A 27,495-nucleotide genomic window follows, 5' to 3' on the forward strand; every position below is an offset into this window, starting at 1 on the left:
AAAAAAAAATTAGCTGGGCATGCTGGCACACACCTGTAATGCCAGCTACTCAGGAGGCTGAGGCAGGAGAATCACTTGAGCCCGGGAGGTGGAGGTTGCAGTGAGCTGAGACAGTGCCACTGTATTCTAGCCTGGGCAACAGAGTGAGGCTGTCTCAAAAAAAAAAAAAAAAAAAGCAGCAAGTGTATTATAAAGATAATAAAATTTAGGCCAGGTGCGGTGGCTCATGCCTGTAATCCCAGCACACTGGAAGGCTGAGGCGGGTGGATCACGAGGTCAGCAGATGGAGATCATCCTGGTTAACACGGTTAAACCTCGTCTCTACTAAAAAAAAAAATTAGCCAGGCGTGGTGGCGGGCGCCTGTAGTCCCAGCTACTCGGGAGGCTGAGGCAGGAGACTGGTGTGAACCTGGGAAGTGGGGCTTGCAGTGAACCGACATCGTGCCACTGTGCCACCATGCTCCAGCCTGGGCGATAAAGCGAGACTCCATCTCAAAGAAAAAAAAAAAGTTAGTAAAATTTAAATTAATTATAACGAAAATACAAAAGAAGGTTACCTACTAAATTAGTATGATAAAACACTATATATTTAACCAGTTATAGATTAACTGTTGACATGTTAAATTTCATACATACTTGATTTCTGATTTGACCTAATTTCTTCTTTAAATCCTGTGTCTCATCCTCTAAATTAATACGATAACGTGATGTAACCTCCAGTGAAGCCTCTGACATAGATTGTTTTTTTAGGGTATCAGCCAGTTCTTGTTGAAGTTGTCTCACAACAACCTGATAAGACATTTTTGTTACTGATTTTTTAGACAATTCAAATTGACAAGAATAAAAATAAAATTACATCAACTAAAATATATAAAAAGCTACTGACAGAAAAGTATTAAGAGATATAGCAATATACTTCAGTTTATCTGGGAAATCTGGAATTAACTGTCAAAATAACACACTTAATTGAATCTTAATTTCAAAATACTCATTTCAGGTATGAGCATTTCCATTTATCTGTTACATGGTGGCAGATAAATGGAAATGTTCTTAAGATGTGGCAACATAAAGACATTAAAATTTTATCTTCAGCAGTAAAAGACTACATTATTCACATTAGTTTACTATTCATACTAGTCTATTAACAGCTCATAACTTAAAACTCAAAATTTCATAGATGATACAATGTCTTTACTCAAAGTAAAGCATCTCTCAGCTCTTTTATTTGCTGAAAACAAGGGATGTTTCTAAACTGACAGCGTAAATAAGCTTATCTATTTATTTTTATAGTTAACTACATAACCGTATATTATTTTAAATTTTCTTTCGGGAGGTTTGAAAAATATTTATCTTTCTTGATACTTACTTCTCTTTCTGCCTTTTCATTTTCATATTGATACTGTCTTTCTTTTAAGTGATTACATTCACTGATTAACTCCTTATTTCTTTCTTCTAGCAGAAGACTTTGCTTTTCGCTCTCAGCTTGAAGTTTTTGCACAATAGCATGAAACTGGTCTTGAATATTAATCACTGTCTTCTCTTTATTGTCAGCCTTGTTGTGGGCATCATCCAGTTGTTGTCGAAGCAGCATATTCTCACTTTGTAGTTGAGACAATCTCTCCTCTACAGACTCCTGCTTTCCAATGTATTTATTTACTTTAACTTGTTCATTTTGATACTTTTGTTCCATTTCCTTCATTTGACACTGGGTTTGGCTTAGGTCCTTTTGTACCCGTTCTAAACCTAAAGTCTTTTCTCTGAGGGCATCTCTCGTGTGATGGAGCTCAATTTCTAGGCTATTGAGTTTACTTTCAGTTTTAAATAGTTGTTGAGAAAGAATCTCATTGTTATCTTTTAGGTGAGACGCATCAAAATTCATTTTGTCCTGTAAACGAGACCACTCATCTCTTGCTCTCTGGCAAGCAAGTTCTAGGTCTCTTTTTGATGTCTCACTTTGATCACGATCATGTATAGCAGCAGCCAATCTCGAACGGTATGATTCAACTTCTGCTTCTAGTCTTTCCTTGCTTTGCTTTTCACTCTCCAGTTTAGAATTTAGCATTGCATTCTCAGCTGTCAGAACACTAAGCCGTCCATTATACTGGGATATTGTTTGTGTTAATGTTTCCTCATTCTGCTTTATAGTCTTCTGAAGGTCTTCATTCTTTTCTTTTACAATTTCAAGGTCCTCAAAACATTTCTTTTCTTTTTCCTGGTTTTGATTTTTTATCGTGTCTATTTCTAGTCTTAGCATAGCAATTTCTTCCTGCAACATGCTATTTTTATGCAGTAGGTCTTTTTCTTCTTCATGACTATGAGAATTCTAAGTAAAACAAAGGAAACTTTGAGTTAGCACCCAAGAAAATGACATATCATGATTTCCTTTGAAATTAAAGAATAAGCTGTACATTTTACAATAAAGGGTTGCAACAAGTGTATATCCAATTGAAAACAAAAGTTGGATCAAAACTCAAACCTTATAGAGCATTAACTCCCCAAAGTTCAAAAATTTATTTGAAGACAATTAATCCATGAAAGTAAAACAGAAATCACTAGAAAATTTTTAAGAATCTCAGAATTGGAAAGGCCTTTCCCTGAAGTACAACAAATTCAAAAGCATAAAAGATTAATAATTTGATCACATTAAAAAATTGGGTTTATATTCTGATATCTAACCCATACACCAACCCATAGTAAGAGCCTTGGCCCTGCATATATCTGGACAGACGAAATTTTCCGCAGTTTTTCAGGTTTCTTTTTTCTGAGAATATTCTATATTCTACTTTTCTCACATCTTTATAGTCAGTTATAACAATTAAGTTTATTGATGAATAATAAATCTAGGCATTGTACTAAGCACTTCTACTATATCAATGGACTCATTTAGTATCACGATTTTGAAAAGGAAAAGTTAAAAAAAATATAAGCAGCTGTATGATTTTCCCTGGGGCTTCTGACTCTATTTGTAGTCTTCTTTCACTAAATCAGTTATTTCTGTGGTATAAATATTTAAATACAAAAGAAGACTTTTATTTCACAACACTAATGGTAAATAGGACAAAATCTGTAGAGCTCCTCTTAGAAAATCATGAGATGATTTGTTGTCACAATAACTTTTGTTTCCTCTTCATAATGTTTGAAACTGTAATAATGTGAAACAGGGAGAAATATGCCGAACTGTTTTACTAAGAACAAAATACTTATTACTAAATTATCACTAAGTATACATCATGGCATATCATTGTTTCAAAAGCTCTTTGTACCAAAATAAGATACTACTTGCAGCACACTATTACTCTTCTCAAAAGTGAGAAGATTAATATCCAAAATATGGTCTCTGAACTGGCTGCACTTTTCCTCCCTTCCTGTGGGTGGAAGTAATAAACTAACCTCTCCATTAATATATCAAGGTGAGGAAATCACTTCCAAAAACTCAAGCATTTATTGTTAGTAGCAAGGGTTTTGAGATTGTGGAAAGACCACCAATTCCTATGGAAGATATTAAAAGCTTCTCCTTTGGATGAGGTCATTCTGAATGTTGTTACTTGACTGCTGCAGACAACTGGAGCTGAATTAAGAACATCACTTTATCCAATGGACCAAAAACGCTACCACCACCCCCAAGATATACATATATGGCTTAAAAATCCTCAATACTTTCCAAGATGCATATATAGTTGGTTTTTAAAATATATACACATACAAATACATATACACACACAAATAAATATATACACATATTTGAAAATGACTAAAGGAAATAGAAATACCTCAGAATTCATTTTCCTTTGAGTCATTTCAATCTCCTTTTGTTTGGAAAGGTGATTGGTCAGAATTCCATCTTGTAACATTCTGGCATTCTGTTCTCGAGAAAGTTGCCTCTGAGTGTCATTTCGCTCTTGTACGACCTAGAGATATATTAAGTTTTGGGTCTATTAGCATTTTTTAAAAGTCTAAAAGGTTAATCAAGAGCAGAATTTTAAAACAAAAAAACTTCTAAAAAGGAAATAGCGGCCGGGCGTGGTGGCTCAAGCCTGTAATCCCAGCACTTTGGGAGGCCGAGACGGGCGGATCACGAGGTCAGATGGAGACCATCCCGGCTAACCCGGTGAAACCCCGTCTCTATCAAAAAATACAAAAAACTAGCCGGGCGAGGTGGCAGGTGCCTATAGTCCCAGCTACTCGGGAGGCTGAGGCAGGAGAATGGCGTAAACCCGGGAGGCAGAACTTGCAGTGAGCTGAGATCCGGCCACTGCACTCCAGCCTGGGCGACAGAGCGAGACTCCATCTAAAAAGGAAATAGCATATTAAAATGCAAGAACCTTTATTACTCAAGAATTACTCAAATTTTAATCACATAAATGTCAGCTAAATTCATCAAAGAGCAAAAACGGTTCTTAAATACAGGCAAATAAAGAATTGTGAAATAAAATGTCAAACATTTTACTAGTTTCATCATAATTTTAGAGATATTTAGCCTGTATTTTAACATTAAATGCCTAAATTAACATTTATGTTAGTGATTAAACTCAACTTATCCTCCATTCCTTCATTCAGAAAACAGAGACTGAGCATCTATTAGGTGCCAAGATTTATCATGAATAATTTTAGTTATAAAGGTCATAGGTCAGCTTAAGATGAGATAACATTTTTGTTTTAAACCTAGATAATATATATTAAATCAAAAGCATAAGTAATAGTGATGAAATAAAGTTAAAAATATAAAATTTTTATCCAAAATTAATTTACCTGATTCAAATTACTTTTTACAGTCCTCAATTCCATCTCCAGTGTTTGGAGACTCAGTTCAAGCTGTTGTTTCACTTCAACTTCTTTCCTATATTGCTCTTCTTTCCTTCTTAACTGTTCCCTAATTTTTTCATACAACATATCAGCATTTCTTCTCTTCTCTTCTTCTTGGTTTAAGCTAAATCTGCAGTTAAAAGATGCTTATCTTAAAATCTGTATTGTTACAAAATAAAAAGTTCATTGTGTGATCTGCTGCTTCATATGTTGGTTTATCACCCTAATACAATTTCTGTGTTCTTGAATATCTTTCCTTTCTAGTTCTCCGATTTTTAATTTCTCACTTCAGTCTTTTCCAAAGGACATATATACTTGAAAGGCAGTGATGAAAGAACATTCTGTTAACTGGTAGGTTTCTGTTACAAGTACCTCTGGCAAATATTATGGAAAAGGATATTGGAAATGATTCAATAAAAATGCAAGTTGAAAATTAACTTTTTGGCCGGGTGCCAGTGGTTCATGCCTGTAATCTTATCACTTTGGGAGGCTGAGGAGGGCACATTACTTGAGGTCAGGAGTTCGAGACCAGCCTGGCCAACAGGGTGAAACCACATCTCTATTAAAGATATAAAAAAATGAGCCAGGTGTGGTGGCATGCGCCTGTAATCCCAGCTACTCAGGAGGCTGAGGCAAGAGAACCCGTGAGGCAGATGTTGCAGTGAGCCGAAATCGCGCCACTGCACTCCAGCCTGGGCAACACAGCAAGACTCCATTTCAAAAAAAAAAAAAAAATTTAGGTTGAAAAAATGGGCATTTCATTCTCTATTAATTGAAACGTAAATTAACATAAACTTTCTTGAGAACAATTTAAAAATCTGGATCAAAGGCCTTTTTAAAAAAAATTCCTATAAACAATTCTATATTGAAGAATTTATTCAAAGTAAATAATTAGAAATATAGAAAAAGATTTATAAAAAGGTATTCCTTCCAGCATTAACTATAATACAAAAAAATTGTAAACCCAAAACTTATTCTATTAAATAAATAATGAGACTTCTGTATGACAAACTTCTACATAGCCATTAAAGTGATTTAAAAGAATATATATTTAGTAGATGTTCATAGTTAAGAACTAGTTATATTATTTCCAAGAATTTCACACTCCACAAGACTAAGCTTTCTCCCCTGCTAAGCCCCAGAAGGTAAGTCAGCAATTACAAGAATTCTATATATCTTTAGTACAAATAGTTAAATATTTCTTTAAAACTAGGCTATCATACCTCAAAGAGCACAGTTCTCGTTCCCATTCAACTTTTTGATGCTCTAACTGTGATTTTATTTCTTTTGTTTCAGATAGCTCCTTTTGTAGTACATTAACCTTATCTTCCATTTTTTTAATTTTTACTGTAAGTAGTTCACAGTGATTTTTTTTAAGTTCTAATAATCTTTCACATGAAAGAGCTGCATCCTGGATTTTCAATAGGCTAACAGAATCTGTATCAGGGAGAAAACAAGACAGAAATATATGAGTACTTTTCGCATATAACACACTATACACTGTAAGTCATTAAGACACTGACCAATTATATACTGAGGGCCTACAATGTGGAAGACATTAAACTAAGCTCTGCAGATAAAACAGACAAGACCTCTGCACTTGCTTAGCTTAAAGTATAGTTAAGAAAGACAAAAAAAGTCACAATTATGAATTCGGATAGATGCTGTAAGGAAGCAAGAGTTCTATGACCACAAAAGATAATTTGATCTATACTGGGCCCAGGTAAGATTTCCCTGAAGGAGAGGTGGCTACACTGAGAAATGAAGGACGAGAAGGCAGCAGTTCAGCAAAGGGGGAAGAAAAGCATCCAGCCAGTCTGTGGTATGTGCTGAGCCTCTAGTGCAGTCTGCTTCAAGTACTAACTTTCCTTCTTTCCTGAAATGACCAAAGACAAAACAGACAAAATACATGAAACAATGAGTTTCAAGACAGTGGACTCAGGCAATGAACACAATGATCCCTGACAGACAAGAAACAAAAGAAGTGGCTGGGCATGGTGGGTCACACCTGTAATCCCAGCACTTTAGGAGGTGAGGTGAGCAGATCACCTGTGGCTAGGGGTTCGAGACCAGTCTAGCCAACATAGTGAAACCCTGTCTCTACTAAAAATACAAAAATTAGCAGGGCGTGGTGGCAGGTGACTGTAATCACAGCTACTTGGGAGGCTAAGGCAGGAGAATTGCTTGAACCCAGGAGGCGGAGGTTGCAGTGAGCTGAGATTGCACCACTGTACTCCAGCCTGGGCGACAGAGTGAGACTCTGTCTCAAAAAAAAAAAAAAGAAAGAAAAGAAAAGAAACAAAGGAAGTAAGTCTTATGAATGCCCAGAGCCTGGCCTTCAGAGTTTCCAGGCCATGACGTGGGGAGGAAAAACTGACATAAAGTCCAGCAAACTCCCTGAGTTGAAGTGATGAAGCTGAGAGTCTGGTAAACGCAAAGTAGACAGAGATCACAGGACACTAGAGAGGAATGAGAGATACAGAGAAAGAACCCTGCAGATCTCCAGAGATCCCCTCTTGGGTATTGAGCAGTGTAATAAACAGTGCATGTATGCCAGGAAACTACCTGAAACCAAAGAAAAAACCACCTAAAAAAAAGAGAGGAAATCCTGCCTGGTGCTTCCACAGCACCAAGAAGAGTATTCATTCCCACAGTCAGGCTGGAAAAACTCATACTTCTCAAGACAATGAATAATCAGAAAGGTATTGCCTCAGGAGTGGGGAATTAGCCCAAATCATAGAAGCAAGATAGGAAAAAGTCAAGCTGTTTATATGGAATTCAACTGTACCCCAAAATAAAGCTCAAGAAGACAAGTGGAGGCATGGAAGATATTTTTTTAAAAACCAGATTGCACTTGTAGAGATGCAAATTACAATGTCAAAGATGAAAACTAAATTAGATGGAAATAAACACAGACGAACCATCACAAAAGAAAAGATTCATAACTTTGAGACACCAATGAACTGTGGAAAAAAATCCAAGCAGCTAATATATAAGTCCCCAAAGAGGGAGGAAGAGAGACAGAAAAAAAAAAAAAGTGAAGAAAAATTGGCCAAAACTTCCTAAACTTAATAAATTAACTATAATCCCACAGATTCAGAAAGGATATGGCTAGGAGAGAAAAAAATGAAAGCCTACTATTGTAATTATACTGTATACCGGAACTATAACAAAATTATACATATATGATGTGGTATGATATTATATGAAGGTAGACTGTGATAAGTTCAAGTCATATACTATAAATCCTAAAGCAACCACTAAGATAGCAAAACAAAGAGTCATAGCTTATAAGCCAAAAAACAAAAAACCAAAAACCTGAGATAAAACTCAGGAGCATCTGTAGATCAATGGAACACAACAGAGTTGAGAAGTAGACCCACATGTATGCAGTCAACTTATTTTTGACAAAGGCACAATGGCAAATGCAGTAGGAAAAGGCTAGCCTTTCTGACGTATGATGCTGGAACAATTGCATGTCCATATCCAAAAAGATCAACTTGAATCCATACTTCAATCCATACAAAAATAGGAACTCAAAATGGATCACAGACCTAAATATAAGACCCAAAACTGGCTGGGCACGGTGGCTCATGCCTGTAATCCCAGCACTCTGGGAGGCCAAGGTGGGCGGATCACTTGAGGTCGGGAGTTTGAGACCAGCCTGGCCAACATGATGAAATCCCGCCTCTATTAAAAATACAAAAAAGCCGGCAGGGAACAGTGGGTGGCTCACGCCTGTAATCCCAGCACTTTGGGAGACCAAGGCGGGCAGACCACAAGGTCAGGAAATCAAGAACATCCTGGCTAACACGGTGAAACCCCATCTCTACTAAAAATACAAAAAATTTGCCAGGCCTGGTGGCGGGCGCCTGTATTTCCAGCTACTTGGGAGGCTGAGGCAGCAGAATAGAGTGAACCCAGGAGGCAGAGCTTGCAGTGAGCCGAGATCGCGCCACTGCACTCCAGCCTGGGTGACAGAGCGAGACTCCATCCCAAAAACCAAAAAAACAAACAAACACAATAAACAAACAAAAAAACACAAAAAAACCCCCCAAAACAAACAAAAAAACCTGGGTACGGTGGCACACGCCTATAATCCCAGTTACTCAGGAGGCTGAGACACAAGAATTGCTTGAACCTGGGAGGTGGAGGTTGCAGTTACAGTGCACTCCAGCCTAAGTGATAGAGTGAGATTTTGTCCAAAGAAAGACCTAAAGCTATAAAACTTCTAGAAAAAAAGCATAGGAGGAAATCTTTGTGACTCTGTGTTAAGCAAAGACTTCTTAAATGCGATACAAAAAGCAAAATCCATAATTAAACAGATAAATTGGACTTAATCAAAATTAAAAACTTCTGCTCTTCAAAAGATACCATTAAGAGAATGAGAAGTCAACAAAACAATTAAAAAATAAAATTTAAAAAAAAAGAGAGAATGAAAAGTCAAGCCACAAACTGGGAGAAAAAAATCCCTGCAAAAAACATAGCTAACAAAGGAATAATATCAAGAATATATTATATAAAGATCTCTTCAGCTTTGCACAGTGGCAGCACTGTAGCCACCAATTAAACACAGCATAATGTATGCTAAGTGTGCATACATTTCACTTTATTACTTTGCATACATTACAGTGGGATACAAAAAGAGGCCTTAAATTTCTGCAATAGGCCTACCTTTACACTCCATTCCAAGTTGTTCAATGAGCAACATAAAATTCTTGTAACTAGAGCGGGGCAGCTCACAATCCTCTGAGGCTGTTTCAGATGACTGAGTTAAGTCATCAACATCATCCATAGACTGTATTTGGTTTTTGACCTATGGGGTTGAAATAAATAACACTGTTTCAAAATGTCCCCCAAATATTTATAGCACATACAGAAGTGGTAATTATCCATCTTTCTATATGAGCAAAAACACAGGTATTTCTTTAAAAGAACTGATTTTAGTTAAAAGGATATATTATCAACGGCTAGTGCTTCTTAATCAGTTTTTCAAAGTAAATGTCTTTACAACAAAAGATTCTGTTTTTTTTTTCATTTCTTTTTTTTTTTTTTTTTGACATCGGGTCTTGTTCTATCACTCAGGCTGGAGTGCAGCATCGTGATCATAGCTCACTGCAGCTTCAAATTCCTGGGCTCAACCAATCCTCTCACCTCAGCCTCCCAAGGAGCTGGGACTACAGGCATGCTCACCATGCCTGGTTAATTTTTTCTTAATTTTTGTAAAGACAAGGCTCTCACTATGTTACCTAGGCTGGTCTCAAATTCCTGGAGTCAAGCAATCCTCCCGCTTTAGCCTTCCAAAGTGCTGGGATTACAGGTGTGAGCCACTGTTCCCAGCCCACTTTATCTTTTATAATGTATTTTTTTAAACAATAATTTTGATAATTTATTTTTTACAGTACCTTGTTCTTTTCATTAGATGTTTTCTTACTAGGCCTAAAAAAAAAAAAAAAAAAAAAAAAAAAAAAAAAATACAACTATAAGGCAAATAGTAAATATGTAAAATGTAAGGAATATCTAAAATTATTGTTTTTTTAAATAAAAGCTCTGCATTTGTAATTTATTTACCCTACTCATAAAGTTCACAGGAATATTTTTTACAGGTAATATAAAAGATAATAACTTTCTACAAGGGGTATTGAACCATAAACAGAAAAAGTAAAAGTAAGGGACAAGAAAAATATACTAATATCATAACAAACAAATTTAGATCAAGCTTCCTGACAGTCAAAGCAAAAGGAAAACACAGTGTTACTTGCGTTACTCAATAGAAAGAAATATACCAGGTTTTTTTTGGTATTGACCTTTTCAATAAAAACAAGCTTTTACTGGCACTAAAACCTATTTGGAATGTATTACTTAACACCCTTACATGAGGGAAACCCTTTTTGAATGACGATATTAGCTTTTTTCAGGAGTCACAATGCAGGTACTATGCATTATTCTAAGCACTGTACATGTTAAACTCATTTTAATCCTAACAATAATTCTGTGAGGTTGATAAAATATTAGGTATTTTATAAAGGAAGAAACTAGGCACAGAAAAGTCAAGTAATTTGCCCAAGCACATATTGCTGGTCAGTAGCAGACCCAAAATTCAAACCCAAAAATTCTAGCTCTGAAACATATTTTGCTGTGCTGTGAAAGTAATATTTATTTTCAAGTGTTTTAAGTGATATGATAGCAGATGAATCTATATTTTCATTCTATTTCTGGTTATAATTATAAATAATAATTTTTTAATCTTGTAAATATTTTTAAAATAAAAAGACCTTATATTTAGCCAATTTGGAAACCTACTTTCAATAAGCTCAACATTTATTTTTTCTAAAGAAATTCATCAACGTTCATTCATTCATCTACTCAACTCTTTATTCATGCATTCAAAAATCCTTACTGAAGCTGGGCATGGTGCCTCACGCCTGTAATCCCAGCACTTTGGGAGGCCAAGGTGGGCAGATCACTTGAGGTCAGGAGTTCAAGACCAGCCTGGCCAACATAGCAAAACCCTGTCTCTACTAAAAATACAAAAAATAGCCAGGCATGGTGGTGTGCACCTGTAGTCCCAGCTACTTGGGAGGCTGAGGCATGAGAATTGCTTGAACCCAAGAGACGGAGGTTGCAGTGAGCTGAGATCATGTCACTGCACTCCAGCCTGGGCAACAGAACAAGACTCTGACCAAAAAAAAAAAAAAATCCTTATTGAGCATACAATATATCTCAATGACACTATTAGCATAAGGCAACATGGTTTTTAATATTTTAGAACTTTATAACCTAAAAATAAGTCTGTGATAGATTGTCAATAGTTTAATTTTCTACGGTACATAAACAAAATCCCCCTCTTCTCCCCAGAATCTAAACAACTATTAAGTTAATACACCTGATCTTACAAAATCATAGCTGTTCATGATGCTATTGTCAAAAGTACTCTGATATCTTCAATTACCAAGAATTATTTAAATTCAATTCAGTATGACCTACATGGTTTGCATGTTTATTATCGGATAATTTTTTTAAATCCATATATGATAGTTTAACTTTTAGATCGTCATCAACACATTCAATTATATAAGAATATTCCATTTCTGAAACAATTCTAAATGAACAATCTCTTTTTATACAGCAAAAAACTACATAAATAGAAGTTCTAAGAATAGTTAGTTTATTATAAATCTTTAAAAGATAAAGGATCAAGCTTTTTTGAGGCTTAGACATGCAAACAAAACTAAATTTCATAAGCATTTCCTTCTCTACTGGGTCACTCCCAAAAGCATGTAAATATACTCTAAAAGCTTATGTTTTACAATAAAAAAGAAAGAAGGCTCCCTTGAATCCCACATTCTTCTTCAGTTACCACCTGTTTACCTACTGCCTCTCAGTCCAAGTTCTCTCAAACACTGTCAAAGCCCATCCACTACAGTCAGGGCTCCATGGTGACCATTTATTGAAACTGCTGCTTGTCAAAGTTGTCCTCATCTTAATCTTTTGGCAGCATGGAAACAGTCGATATTCTCTAGCTTTGGGAGACTACATCATTCTATTTTCAGAAAAAAATTATTACTAACCTTCCTCCATAGAGAAATAAAGAAATCACAGATTTTACCTTTCTTCGTCCTCATCTATTTCACTTAAACTGCTGTCATCATCCACTTGTAGCAGGCCACCAGTTAGTAAACCGGCTTTCTCAAACACTGGTGAATTCACAGATTCTTTCGCAGTTCTCTTTACTTCCTTCATTTGCAAGGCAGGACCACTACTTTAAAAAATCCATGGGAAGTGACAGTTAGATAAGAAAAAAGAAAAAAAGAAACAAAATGCAGAAAGAGTGTTAAGGAATAAAAAAGAATAAAAAAAATTTAAAAATCCATTAAAAAGCCAATGTTTTCTAATAATTCTGACAAACAAAAATTTTTTATAAAATTCCAACATTTCCTCCACCTCAATTCATTCACTAATTCAAAAAACACAAATTAGCAACAACATAAGAGGAAATGTATATTCCCTGCTTCAAAAACCATAATTTTATCATACCATTATGATAAAATGTGATATGTAAGAGTTAATATATGAAAAGGTACATCTGAGCATAAGGACAGTTTTAAAACAGAAGAGACAAAATAGAGGAGTTCACAAGACAAAAAAGTGAGAGAAAACCATTCTACTTAGAGATAGAAGGTAAGCAGAGATTAGGCCCACAGCGTCTAGATGTTTCCTAGGAACTTGAAAGAAAAAAAAGAAACTAGAGAGAGGTGAATGCTACACTAAACTTGAATGCTACAGTAAAAGGCTAGAGCTCACAAGCAATGATCTTTAGACATGGAAGTAGCAATTAGATTTGGGCTATATTTTTGGTTTTGTTTTTAAATATAATGTTTCACTTAAATGAAGTTTTTTTTTTAAACAAAGTTTTAAAAATAGAATGATACACATATAACACGAAAGAAGAAATTAGGAAAATATCCGGGTGGGGGAAAAAACCCTTACTTTTAGAATACCTGTATATCATTATATGCAGCTCCAAAATAGCAATATTCTGATTAGTTATGATTTTGTTTGAAAATAAAATAATGGGTGGGGCACGGAGGCTCATGCCTGTAATCCCAGCACTTTGGGAGGCTGAGGCGGGTGAATCACGAGGTCAGGAGTTCAAGACCAGCTGGCCAAGATGGTGAAACCCCATCTCTACTAAAAATACAAAAAAATTAGTCTGGTGTGATGGTGCGGGCCTGTAATCCCAGCTACTTGGGTGGCTGAGGCAGGTGAATTGCTTGAGCACGGGAGACAGAGGTTGTAGTGAGCTGAGATCACGCCACTGCACTCCAGCCTGGGCAACAAGAGTGAAACTCCATCTCAAAAAAAGAAAAGAATTTGGTAACTTTTATAGACTTTTAGCCTAGTTAGATTTACCACCAGAAAATCTGTAATTATTATTATTATTACTTTTGGAGATGGAGTCTCGCCCTGTGTCCAGTTTGGAGTGCAGTGGCACAATCTTGGCTCACTGCAACTTCTGCCTCCCAGGTTCAAGCGATTCTCCTGCCTCAGCTTCCCCAGTAGTTGGGTTTACAGGCGCCTGCCACCACGCCTGCCTAATTTTGTATTTTTAGTAGAGATGGGGTTTTACCATGTTTTCCAGGCACGTCCGGAACTCTGACCTCAAGTGATCCACCTGCCTCAGCCTCCCAAAGTGCTGGGATTACAGGCATGAGCCACCGCGCCCAGTCATAACTACTTTTTTATGGTCTAAAAACATGCACAAGGCTATCACTATCTATACCTACATAATTTACAGAGACTGAAATTTCCCACTGTGTTAAGAGTTGAGCGTGAGCCCCTAAAATACCCAATATACTGAAATGTTTACATGGACTACAGATGCCTCTGTGTAGGGCTTTCTCAAACACTGGTGAATTCACAGATTGTAATTCAGATTAATTTGAGAGCCCAACATTTGGGATACTATAATAAATATCCTTAACATACATACGTATATACGTAATGTGTTTATATAAACATTCTTAAAATACATATTATCTTTAACATGTTATATATATATTACATATAGGCTTACTGTATATTATACATAATATATAATAAATGTCCTTGTGTGTGTACATTTTTACGTAAGTCATATTTTCCTGTAGAATCTAGTCCCAGAAGTGAAGCTGTTAGGTTAAAGATAGGAAATATTTGAAATTCTAATACATACTAAATTATCCTTCAGAAAGGATTTACCAATTTCATTTACCAACAGTGTACGAGAATGCCTTTTTTCTCGCATTTGCCATCACTGGGTATTATTTTTTAAATAAAATATCAATATGACTGAAACAACTGGTATCTCATTGTTTGTTAATTTGCCTTTTTCTAATTACAAGACAAGGTTGCATATCCCTTGTATAATAAAAGTATAATATTCATTAATCATGAATATTAGTCCAAATTAGAATTAGTTTCATAGCACAATAACAATTATCTGCTGTTAAATATGCTATCGGCTTACCTAGCATACTCTTTATTTTCCTTCCTGGGAAATTGCTGATGATCAGTTTCTCCACTCCTTCTTTCTTGAATTAATCCATCATCTTCATCATCATCAGTAGCACCATCATGTATGTTTGCTGATATTTCCATTTCACTATTTCTGTGTTTTTTCCTTTCTTCTTCAACCTTCGATGAAAGTTTGATACTAAGGAATTGCTATTACTTTATTCAACAAAAAGAATTTCTATTTTCACAGAGTTTATCATTTGACTCAGTTTAACTATGGTAACTTTAGCCAATAAAAATATTTCCTGCTTACTTTAATGGGATCATTGTATATATAATTGTTATATAATTATCAGCTATTATTATAATTTTATTAACAAAATTTTTGTAAAGTCTGCTTCATTCTGTTTGGGTAAAACAGAATTTTCCAAAATTTCAAGGACTCTTCTTAATTTTGTGCTTTTATTCCCATCCAATCTTCACTATCTACTATGAATTTTCACTCCATTTTACTGGCAGAAACAGAGAAATAAAAAGACAAAGACACAAGATGCATCTTCTTCTGCCTTTACCACCTGGATTTTACACTATGCAGCCAGATATAGAGGATGTGACATTGCTCCAGGAAGAGAAATGAATCTTTCCCCTTTCTGCACTAAGCTATTCTATTCCCCAGTGTCTTTTATAATTCTTTTTTCATTTGGATCCTGGGATATTAACAAGGTGAAGGTGCTCACTGAAACACAGAAACCAAAGTTTGCCACAACATAAGGAACAGAGTGAAAGTGCTGAGTTGCTGGTGTGGAATTCTGGAGAATGAGATGCTTCCCAAATTTCACATTCAATAACCATAAAATTTTATAGTTGGAGGATACACAGCATAAGTATTAATTATCTAAGTTAGCCCCATTATCTACTGATAATGGAAGTAAAACAAGAAAGATTAAATGATCCATCCAGAGCTCCTAAAGTGGCATTATCTAGCATTTTATGGCACCAAAAGAGAGGATATAACTCCATAATGCTGAATCAGATAAATTACCAGATAAATTCATCAAATTAATCAGATGAATTAAAAGCGTGACACTGGCAAAGTAATTTAAAGCCATAGCAGGGTGTGGGTAACCTCATCTACTTTTACTTTTAAAGAAGAGTATCGGCCAGGCGCGGTGGCTCATGCTGTAATCCCAGCACTTTGGGAGGCCAAGGAAGGCGGATCATGAGGTCAGGAGTTTAAGACCAGCCTGGCCAACATGGTGAAACCGGTCTCTACTAAAATACAAAAATTAGCCGGGTGTGGTGGTGCACGCCTGTAATCTCAGCTACTCAGGAGGCTGAGGCAGGAGAATGGCTTGAACCCGGGAGGCGGAGGTTGCAGTGAGCCAAGATCATGCCATTGCACTCCAGTCTGGGCAACAGAGTGATACTCTGTCTTAAAAAAAAAAAAAAAAAGGAAAGAAAGAAAGAAAAAGAAGAATATCTGCAGATTATTGTTTATCTTTAAAACTCAATGTACAGAACTCAGCTTTCTACTTTGGAGTTAAATACTAAATTGCTGGCTGAGGATTTATGCCACTTATATGGTATACACGCCCAAACTTATCATACTTTATTAAACAACATAATGTAAAGGTCTGGTTCAACAGAAATATTTGACTGGTGATTTAAAAAATATGTGAAAGTGTATGTATTTGTTGTCAAAAATCTTTAAAGTGATCAGAATGGAATTATAAACTCTAACAGTTTGAGTCAAACAGATAAGCTCGCATTAAAAAGATCCCTTTGGCTGGGAATATTTGTTACAATACTCAGGGCTAGAAACATTTTTATATCTCTTCTCAGTCACTGCTTCTTTCCCACTGTATTGCCATGTTGTTGTTTAAATAAAAGAAATTCATTTTTAAGTCAATAGGGAAAAAAACCCTAGCACTTATTACCTTTCATAAAGCAATTTCCTTTACACTTATACTGGTTCACAAGGTCACATGGTATATGGCTAAATTAGTTTCCCAGTCCATATGTCACTTAGAAGAGCGAAGACTCATAGACTTCTTAAGTTGATTAAGGAACAAAGATTTTGAGAACATTTTCCTTAACTCCTGTTACTTAGCAGAAATAATCTATTTCTACACACAATTACATATTTAGGTAACACCACTTTATACTTGAGCTCTTCAAAAGCAGAAAATCAGAATGGATCAAATAATTGATAGAGAAAAAAACAAAGAGTAGCAGCAAGCAAACCTCTACCTCTTTCTGAAGTTGGACTTTTTCTTTCTCCAAAGTCTGGAACTCTACTTTTAACATGCCTATCTCATTTTTAAACCTTTGCATATCTTGCTGTAATTCTTCTTTTAGAGATACTTTTGATGTTCTCTCACTATGTGGTACAGAAGACCTCACATTTTCTAATTCAAGTTCCATGCTTTTATCGTTATGAGCACCGCAATGATCATATAATGGCTTCTGGAACAAGTTCTGTATTGGTTTTGTTTTCTTATAAGCGTCTGTATCAGCAGAAATCCTGTGCCTTTTTATTTGAATCATATGCTTCATTTCTTTGGAGCAGATCAAATCAAAAGGTCTTTTTGGATCACTAGACTGAGGCACACGTCTGATGTTTAATTTCCAATTAGTGGTACTTTGGTTCATATTTTTTGTCATTTGCATATCAAATTCTTCTTTCATTTCACCTGTAACTACTACTGGGTTCCTTACTTTTTTATTTTCTCTATCATTATAAAAATTCTCATCTGTGTTAAAAACATGTTCAGGGTCTGGTTTGTTAACATTTCCATGGCCTAATTTATTTTCATTTAAATAAGTCTTAGAATATGACTGGCAGGCATAGTCTGGGGACCCAGAGTATGAAGGAGATGAAAAGCCATTTTCGAGACTGGGTTCTTTTTGTTCAGGCAATGCCTGGTATAGTACAGAGACAGGAGAATCTTTTTCATCACAATCAAGTATATTATTTGTCAAAGAAGAGGGTACTTCCTTTAAGTTTGCGCCTCCTTTAGAGTTATCATGTAGTGGCTCTTCCCCAGGATAAGCAGTAATTTTGTATTTTTCACAAGTTTCACCACAGCTCTGCTTTAACTCATTTGTGATGAGTTTTAAGTTATTTTTCCACTCTAATTTGCCTTGTTTGGTTGACATTTCTTCACTGTTTTGCACACCAGGAAGTCCTGAATATACAGATACATCCTCTCTATCACACTCCTTATTCAGTTCTGGTTCTTGAGACATTTTTTGCAGACGTGAAAGTGAAAGATTAATTTGCTTGTTTTGTTTTTCAGATGTCTTTTCTGTCAGGGTGCATGTTTTTAAAATAACTTTATCCTTGAGTAATCAAGTATGGACAAAGAACAATTAGGAAATAATTAAAATTTAACTGTTAAACTTAATCTACATTTAGTTACTCCCAAATCACTGGAATAGTAACTAAGAAGTAAAAACTAATTTGCCTTAGCCTAAAATAGAAGAAGGGCATGAACTAGCAAAGTTAAGTGTTTCACTGTTCCTTTGGATTAAACTTAATTCATTACGTGTTAAATCTACCAAAAATAAATTAGCAGATGATCTGTAGCATTACAAAGGCATCCTCACTTAAAAAGATTTTACCCTACCATACCTCAAATATTGAGCCCCTACAGTGCATTTAAGTACTTTTTCCAAAGATTTCTAACTGGAGAGTAGGGAAACTTTAAATTATTTGGAGCCAAAATAAACAACAATCAGAAAGAAAAGCAAATCCTTGCATTTTGATTGAAATTATATACCATAATATGGTGTTATGCATCTGTATAGGCTATCAGCTTAAGTCCAATTCTTATATATTCTAAGGTTCATTAATAGTGGATAAAAAAATTCCATAATATTTACTGATTTCCTAGACTGAAATAATCAGAAAGTTATTGTTTATATCCTAACAGTGGAAAGATCCCATTCTGAAAGGAATGATTTTCTTAATAACTGGGTTGATTTTCTGACCTCATTCTTTCCCTGAATGTAGACACTGAAGTTGACAGAGATCACAAGGCAGAATAAATCTTTAACCTTGGAATTAGTGACCAGGAATATAAGAATGTAAATCCTGAACCACTGGGAATGATTACTCCTTTAAGATGAATTCAACTCAGTGGCCATCAGTGTTAAAATGTTCATAATTTCTATTGTTTAATAATATGATTCAATATTTGATGTTACCATCTTTATCATGTAAAGAAGTTATAAAAATGAAAGAGGAAACAATACTCAGGAAATTTCTGGCTTCAATTCCAAGGGTAAAGATTGACTATAACAAAACAAAAAACAAAAGATTAGCTATAGGTTATGATACATTCTAAGAATATTTTAACTAGTCTAAATGTTTTTAATACTAAATATTAAATAATGATCTATTGATTCTAAAAGGCTAGTCTGAAAGGTAATTTCATTTGAACGATGTTACATCATTACAGCAAAGCAAACAATATTAAAACAGAAATTTAAAACAATATATATACTACCTGTGGCTGGTGATTTTCACTTTCTTCCCTTTCTTGCTCTTCTTCTGATGCCACTTCTAAGTCATGTTCAGCTGAAAAAATCCAAATGTTTAGTTAAACGAACTAGTTAGAACAATTAGGTAAAAGGTATAGTCTTTATAGAAATAGAAAATAACATTTATTTTTATTGTATAAATTGAGAGGGTTTTCTTCCATTTGTTTTTGAGACAGGGCCTTACTCTGTCACCCTAGCTGGAGTGCAGTGGTGCAATCACAAAAAGTTTGAATGAAGCCTAATCTTTAGTGGAACATTTACTTCTCAGTAAGAAATACTTCTAAGTATCAGCTTAATGAAGTATCTAATTAAAACTTCAACTATTATCCAAAACTTCAACAAACCACTTGGGGAGACTAGCAACACTAGACAATAGGTTCAACCCATACAAACGTCTCAAAGATTCACTCACAAATTCATTCACCCAACGTAAATGAGCTAAACTGTCAGAAATAAAACAAAATTTTATGATACAGTAGGAATATATAAAGTAACACTGTAAATGTTCTCTATAACAGTATCTTTCCAACAAGGCACAAAGAGTGTTGTTCATTATTAATGAGTTCCAAAATTACTGTTACTTTTTACATCTTTATCATTGTACATCACGCTCCTTACATCTGAAACGTTTTCTGCTATTTTGACAAATTTCTTTTCATCTTTTAAGACTAAGAGAGTTATGTGAAGTCTTCCTTGATTAGAGCTATCTTCCCCCTGATAAACAGGTGCCTCCTTCCTTGGGGCTGCCTTAGTACCTTATCTTTGTACTGTATCTCTTCCATCTGAACTGTAAATTTTTTATTTATATGTTTATGCCCTTGCTCCCCAGACGGTAGGGGACAATCTTTCAAGTTATCTTTGTATAAACAGTCTTTATCTATTTTACTTGACAGTTATTTACTGAGTTCCTGCTAAGTGCTAAACACTGGGGTTTAAAGAATGTAAATAAGAACAGCATGGATGGCTCACATTTGTAATCCCAGCACTCTGGGAGGCCAAGGCAGGTGGATCACTTGAGGCCAGGAGTTCCAGACCAGCCTGGCCAACATGATGAAATGCCCTGTCTACTAAAAATACAAAAATGAGCTGGGCTTGGCGATGGGTGCCTGTGATCCCAGCTACTTGGAAGGCTGAGTTAGGAAAATCGCTTGAACCTGGGAGGCGGAGGTTTGCGGAGAGCCAAGATCATGCTGCTGTACTCCAGTGAGACTCCACCACAAAAAAAGAAAAAAAAAAAAAAAGAAAGTAAATAACAGGTGTCAAAGATGGCTTTTCTAGAGATCATGCCTGAGTCGAGACTTAAAAAGTGAGGTTAGCCAGACTAAAAGGGGTAAAGGGCAGGAAAAGGTAACAGTATGCAAGGCAGCAACAAGAGAGGGAAAGAAGCCTCAGACAGCATATTTGTCTAAAATACAAGCACCCGAGGAGAGCATCACCAGCAGTTGAGTAATCCCAGAGAAAAGGGCAGAAAGGGGAAAGGGCTAAAGATGGAGAGTTAGGCAGAAGTCAGATGATGAAAGCCTTATATGTAATCTTAAGATGTTTGAACATTTATGTTTTCAAGAGGGACTCAAGGTCCTATTTGCATTGGAGACAGATCACCCTAAATACTGTGGGGAGGATGAATTTCAAGGGCATATGAATAAATAAAGGGAACTGAATTAGAAAATATTGCAAAACAAGAATAATGTAGGCCTAAACTGAGGGAATGTTTCCAAAAATATTTAGGATATAGAATATCAGTACCCAATATAGAGTGAATTTTTATTAAATGGATACATGTATATATCTGGGTCCCTGGAGAACTAGACTCTTCATTACTTTATAAAAGGTATTAAATGAGAAGTGAAACAATCTACAGGCACTGTTTAAGTTGTTTACTTCATGCTTTTTCTGTTTCATGTCTTCCTGTGTTGAGGGATTTCATTTAGTTATTTTGTTTTAAAAGTCCTGCTTCTTGGATCTACCAAGCTCATGAAGAAATAAGAGCAAACAAGCATATATAGGTATAGGTAAGTAACTCTGGATTTATAGCTTGCAGTCACTACTCTAGGAGACAGCTGATCATCTTCTGTAAAATACAACGTTAATTTTACAAAGGGGAAAAGAAAACAAAACTATTGGGATAAAAAAATTATATAATTTATTACTGTAGACCAGATCATATGATTAAGGGCACTGAGTTAAACTGGTACATAAAGTAAAACACATTAGATGCAATTAATCAATAGACTGGGTGTCCTAAAAGAATTATTAGTAAAATTGAACTTCATATATCTTTTTTAAATGATAGAGCACTCCTTAAAACAAATATTCCTAGTGAACAACTATTCATTAAAATAAGATGACAGACTATGGGTACACAGCTGGGGATACACTATAGAGAAATTCTCAACGATTCCCACTAATACTGGGGCAGTCCATTCTATAATATCTAAAGCCATAGAAATTGTAAGAAATAATATTTGATTTGGATGGTGCTTCTTTGTTACATTACATGTAGTTATAACTAACACTTGTGAATTCAGAGCTGTAAAAATAAAGCATAAAAACCACATTGTGCTTGAGTAGGCAATATTTAGATCTCTACCTAGTTTCCCATCCAGTCCCAAAACTCTAAATATAATCCTGGTCCTGACTCTCAAGTTTATGTTTCATATTAGCCTAAACAAAATTACTCTCTCCCCTAATTCTCTTTGTTGTTCATAGATTGTTTTGATTAGAGGAAGAATACAAATGCCCTGCTAAAAGGTATTTTGTTTGGTTGTAGGTTATATAAGGAGAGTAAACACAAAGTACTTTTGCTAAAAATGATTCTTTTCCTTCTTTTTTTTTTTTTTGAGATGGAGTCTTGCTCTGTCGCCCAGGTTGGAGTGCAATGGTATGATCTTGCCTCACTGCAAGCTCCACCTCCTGGGCTCAAGTGATTCTCCTGCCTCAGCCTCTTGAGCAGCTGGGATTACAGGCGCCCTCCACCACGCCCAGCTAATATTCATATTTTCAGTAGAGATGGAGTTTCACCATGTGGGCCAGGCTGGTCTTGAACTCCTGACCTCAGGTGATCCACCTGCCTTGGCCTTCCAAAGTGCTGGAATTACAGGCATGAACCAGCCAAAAACAATTTTTTTAAAAGTTATAACTAGGCCGGGCAAGGTGGCTCACGCCTGAAATCCCCACAACTTGGGAGGCTGAGGTGGGTGGATTACCTGAGGTCAAGAGTTCAAGACCAGCCTGACCAACATGGTGAAACCCTGTCTGTACTAAAAATACAAAATTAGCCAGGCATGATGGTGCGTGCCTGTAATCCCAGCTGCTTGGGAGGCTGAGGAAGGAGAATCGCTTGAACCCGGGAGGCAGAGGTTGCAGTGAGCTGAGATCATGCCATTGCACTCCAGCTTGGGTAACAAGAGCAAAATTCCGTCTCAAAACATAAAATAAAAAATAAAAGTCATAACTATGATATTATGAAGCCAAGTACTCTAGGACTGAATTCTCTGTGCTTCTGTGTTACCTTCTTTGCTTTTTGTTTGCTGGTAGCTGTGATTCACACAGGTCATGGAGAGTATCATTCTCTAATAGAAACTCTGCTCCAATAGTAATCATTTCTTTAGCTATTTCTTCCAGTTCTGTGGATGCTGACTGATTTTTGGTCACTGACTGTGATACAGATAGATATTTATCATTGATTTTCAAATTCCTAGGTCTTTGGCAAGTCTTATTACTGAGGGTCAAGCTAGTAAAGTCCCAATCTGAAAACTCTGAAAATAAAGTTTTTACTTATTAGAATGTAAATAATATAAATCTGACTAACTTTCTTCATAGAAGCAGTCCTATGTCAACCTCTATCCTACAAACACACTACTCCTCCATGGTGAACTGTATTTTACATGTCCTTTACTTGCCATTTGCTCACAGAAGTTTAATTGACTGTCATCTCTCAGATATTTTTCTGTTTTCATATTTTAGTATTACTTATTTACTTTGATTCACTCAGCAACCTCTGTTACCTATTTTGTTATCCGTAAGAGATTTGTTTATTAATAATTAAAGATTCTTCAGGGATATGAATTTTTTTATGAACAAACTTTATGTCTAACCGTTTTAGGTTTAAATACGGATAGAAGTATGTGTGTGTGTGTGTGTGTGTGTGTGGGTGTGTTCTAAAGACAAAAACATTTAATAAATAAACTTCAAATAAAAACTTATTACAATGAAATGCTCTTTCCTCAATGCACCAGTCTCTGTGCATTCCTCAATGCACAATCTTCAGAATTTACTGTTTAGCCTTGGATAAACATCAGAAATTTATAGACAAAATGATGGACTTGGCCGGGCGTAGAGGCTCACGCCTGTAATCCCAGCACTTTGGGAGGCCAAGGCAGGCGGATCATGAGGTCAAGAGATCGAGACCATCCTGGCCAACATGGCAAAACCCCATCTCTCCTAAAAATACAAAAATTAGCTGGGCGTGTTGGCACACGCCTGTAGTCCCAGCTACTCGGGAGGCTGAGGCAGTAGAATCGCTTGAACCCAGGAGGCAGAGGTTGCAGTGAGCCGAGATTGTGCCACTGCACTCCAGCCTGGCGACAGAGCGAGACTCCGTCTCAAACAAAAAAAAAAAGAAAGAAAAAATGATGTCTTTAAGTGACCTAATTGTTCCCACCTGAAAATAAATCTAGGTTCACACTTGATCCAGAGAGTACACAGTGCCATGAAACAAGAAGTGAATATACAACAAAAATGTTTTCCTTTTTTCTTTATAAACAAAATTGTTGGATTTAAACTTTTTAAGACAAGCAAAAGAAAAAAGTAAAAACCACAGAAGTGAAACTTTAAAGGCCATTTCGTCATCAAAGGACCATTTACCATTTGACATCTACAAACCATACATATGGTTTAAAACTGTGGTTCTGTATTTTGATCTAAGAATCCCTAGAATTCAATATCTATTCAAGGGTACAAGAGGTTGCATAATGCATAATATATTTGACATTTTCACTCTAATTTTCTGAGAAGTGTACAGTAGACTTTTTCGAAGCTAGGATGTATCATAACATCACAGGCTAATGGTTCATGGGTCATAGCTCTAAAGCCTATTCAAATGCATGGCTGTACATGCATGTATTTTCTATTTCTCAGTTTTAATTTCTAATATAGTACTTATCAACAGCTAAAAACCACTTAAACAAAGATCACTTTTCTCCTCATTGGTAAGCATGATTTTCATTTCAAAAATGAAATCCACAATGATTTATTTTTTTTTTCAGACCAGTCTCACTCTGTCACCAGGCTGAAGTCCAGTGGCGCCATCTCGGCTCACTGCAACCTCCGACTCCCTGGTTCAAGCAATTCTCCTGCCTCAGCCTCCCGAGTAGCTGGGATTACAGGCATGTGCCACCACGCCCAGCTAATTTTTGTATTTTTTAGTAGAAATAGGGTTTCACCATGTTGGCCAGGATGGTCTTGATCTCCTGACTGCATGATCTGCCTGCCTCAGCCTCCCAAAGTGCTGGGATTATAGGCGTGAGGCACCGCGCCTGGCCCACAGTAATTTTTATTTTTTATTTTTGTTTGTTTGTTTGTTTTGAGACGTCATCTCGCTCTGTCACCCAGGCTGGAGTGCAGTGGCACAATCTTGGCTCACTGCAAACTCCGCCTCCGGGTTCATGCCATTCTCCTGCCTCAGCCTCCCAAGTAACTGGGACTACAGGTGCCCACCACCATGCCTGACTAATTTTTTGGATTTTTGGTAAAGACGGAGTTTCACCGTGTTAGCCAGGATGGTCTCAATCTTCTGACCTCGTGATCCACCCACCTCGGCCTTCCAAAGTGCTGGGATTACAGGCGTGAGTCACCACGACTGGCCTGATTTTTATGTTTATTTAATTATTGTTTATCCGAATGAAGAGAGTTTAATTAAATGTACAGCGATAAAATGGAATAGTATAAAGAACTTGAACCAGAACTACTTGTGTTGATATGGGTAGATTTGAAAAATATAATGCTAGACAAACAAAAGAAAGTTGAAGAATGATATGTACAGTGTACAACCACTTATATACAATTTTAGGACATGAAAACAAATTCTATGTATTATTTATAGACGTATACATATACAGTAAAATGTTTTAAAAGAGCATGGGAATGGGACTAACTAATTCAGCGTGTTGGTTACCTCTATGCAGTAATTTTTAATAGTATAAAAGGACCCTAAAGCCAAAAAGTTTCAGAATTGCTGTTTTAAAAGACTATGTCTACCACATAGTAATTAAAAATTACTGCCCGGGCATGGTGGCTTAAGCCTGTAAACCTAGCACTATGGGAGGCTAAGGTGGGAGGAGAACTCCTGAGATCAGGAGTTCGAGACCAGCCTGGCCAACATGGTGAAACCCTGTCTCTAAAAAATACAAAAATTAGCCGGGCATGGAGGTGTGTGCCTGTAATCCCAGCTATCAGGAAGCCTGAGGCAGGAGAATTGCTGGAACCCAGGAGGCGGAGGCTGCAGTGAACCAAGATCATGCCACTGCACTCAGCCTGGGCGACAGAGTGAGACTCTGTATCAAAAAAAAAAAAAAAAAATGCCGGGCACAGTGGCTCATGCCTGTAATCCCAGAACTTTGGGAGGCTGAGGCGGGTGGATCACCTGAGGTCAGGAGTTTGAGACCAGTCTGGCCAACATGGTGAAACCCTGTCACTACTAAAAATAGAAAAATTTGCCAGGCATGGTGATGCACACCTGTAATCCCAGTTATTTTTCAGGAGGCTGAGGCAGGAGAATCACTTGAACCTGGGAGGCGGAGGTTGCACTGAGCTGAGATCATGCCACTGCATTCCAGTCTGGGTGACAAAGTGAGACTCAGTCTTAATTTTAAAAAATTTTTAAAAAAATCCTTCCATCAAATTTGGGGAAAAAAAGAATTAGGAATAAGAAAACTGTGAGCATTTCAAATATTTCAAAAATTTTAACGTACTTCCTTCCAGAGTTAAATACGTATTGTAGCATTTACCTGCTTTGGATGTTTGTACATCCTTCATTCCTCCTGCTTTATTTGGAACAGAATCTTTCATTTCAATGGCAGGCTGAATGGGTTTTGAAACAAAATGATTAATAAATAATGTATACTTTATACAATATGCACTTAATAATTCAAGATAAAAATACAAAACTTATTACCTTCAAGTGAAGATATCTTTCAGGAGACTCTAAAAAGCAAAAGGGACATATAATCAATTACATGTAAATATGACAAAGCAAATTATAAATTCATGCAGTGTTAGTATGACCTGAATCATCATGCTTGGTTTGAAAATGATTATGTTAATTGTTGGGATGTTTTTTATTTTGGTTAGGACAGCAACATGACAGAAGTATACTGGAGAAAAAAACAGGAACACAGGTTTAATAAAACATGCAGTTATGATTTGAATGTAAGATTATGTTCCAAGTGACTATAACTAAAATAGAAAGGTGCACATATACCAACGTGAGCATGCTGGTCGATGCAGAGAAAGGTAATCTTTAATTAGAGGAGCAAATCATGACCCTGAGAGGAGAAATGTCAAGGCTGATGGTAAAATGAGACAGCATATCTTTAATGCAACACATCAGAATCATTTATACCATTACACTACAAGTATTTATCATGTTCTTCAACTTGCCCTGTAATTTAGGAAGCACACAGCTGTGATGCCACTTGACTTGGATATATAACTCATTTCTCATCAGAGAAAATGTTCTGAATTGATCAGCTTGGATATACACTTGTAGAGTAACAGTTAACAAAAATACTCATTTTTTTCCATACCCATGTGGGCTACTGGCATGCCTACATTTCTTGTATCCTCTAGTTTAGCCATCTTAAAGTTTCTTGATCCACTCATGCAAGAAGGTATATAAAACATATCTAAGGAATAACACATAATAAGCTTTTAATATTGAAATATTTATCAAAAGGAAAAAATTTAATTGCCACAGAATTAGATATTAATAACATTTTATATTTCAAAATTAGTGCAGTTTTTTAAATCAATGCAGTGTTTATTGAAAACAACAATTTTAGGGCCGGGCGCGGTGGCTCAAGCCTGTAATCCCAGCACTTTGGGAGGCCGAGATGGGCGGATCACGAGGTCAGGAGATCCAGACCATCCTGG

General features: G+C 36.2%; 1 protein-coding gene across 2 annotated transcripts in view; it reads right to left on the bottom strand.

Moving 5' to 3' along the window:
* Window positions 1-27,495, bottom strand: part of ANKRD26 (ankyrin repeat domain 26) — a 100,512-nt gene that overhangs the window by 27,991 nt on the left and 45,026 nt on the right. The window contains exons 13-25 of one of the 2 annotated variants that reach the window (XM_011969107.1): window positions 27,150-27,248; window positions 26,519-26,547; window positions 26,352-26,424; window positions 19,311-19,381; window positions 14,813-14,979; window positions 12,413-12,562; window positions 10,209-10,242; window positions 9,478-9,619; window positions 6,027-6,240; window positions 4,750-4,933; window positions 3,771-3,908; window positions 1,367-2,323; window positions 637-789 (exon numbers count right to left, since the gene is read on the bottom strand). In XM_011969107.1, coding sequence (XP_011824497.1) covers window positions 637-789; window positions 1,367-2,323; window positions 3,771-3,908; window positions 4,750-4,933; window positions 6,027-6,240; window positions 9,478-9,619; window positions 10,209-10,242; window positions 12,413-12,562; window positions 14,813-14,979; window positions 19,311-19,381; window positions 26,352-26,424; window positions 26,519-26,547; window positions 27,150-27,248 — 2,411 coding nt within the window. Of the gene's footprint in view, window positions 1-636; window positions 790-1,366; window positions 2,324-3,770; window positions 3,909-4,749; window positions 4,934-6,026; window positions 6,241-9,477; window positions 9,620-10,208; window positions 10,243-12,412; window positions 12,566-14,812; window positions 14,980-19,310; window positions 19,382-26,351; window positions 26,425-26,518; window positions 26,548-27,149; window positions 27,249-27,495 lie in introns of both variants that reach the window. The other variant, XM_011969106.1, reaches the window with a different exon arrangement.

This window comes from Mandrillus leucophaeus, unplaced genomic scaffold, assembly GCF_000951045.1.
Source record: "Mandrillus leucophaeus isolate KB7577 unplaced genomic scaffold, Mleu.le_1.0 Scaffold872, whole genome shotgun sequence".
Classification (NCBI taxonomy): domain Eukaryota; kingdom Metazoa; phylum Chordata; class Mammalia; order Primates; family Cercopithecidae; genus Mandrillus; species Mandrillus leucophaeus.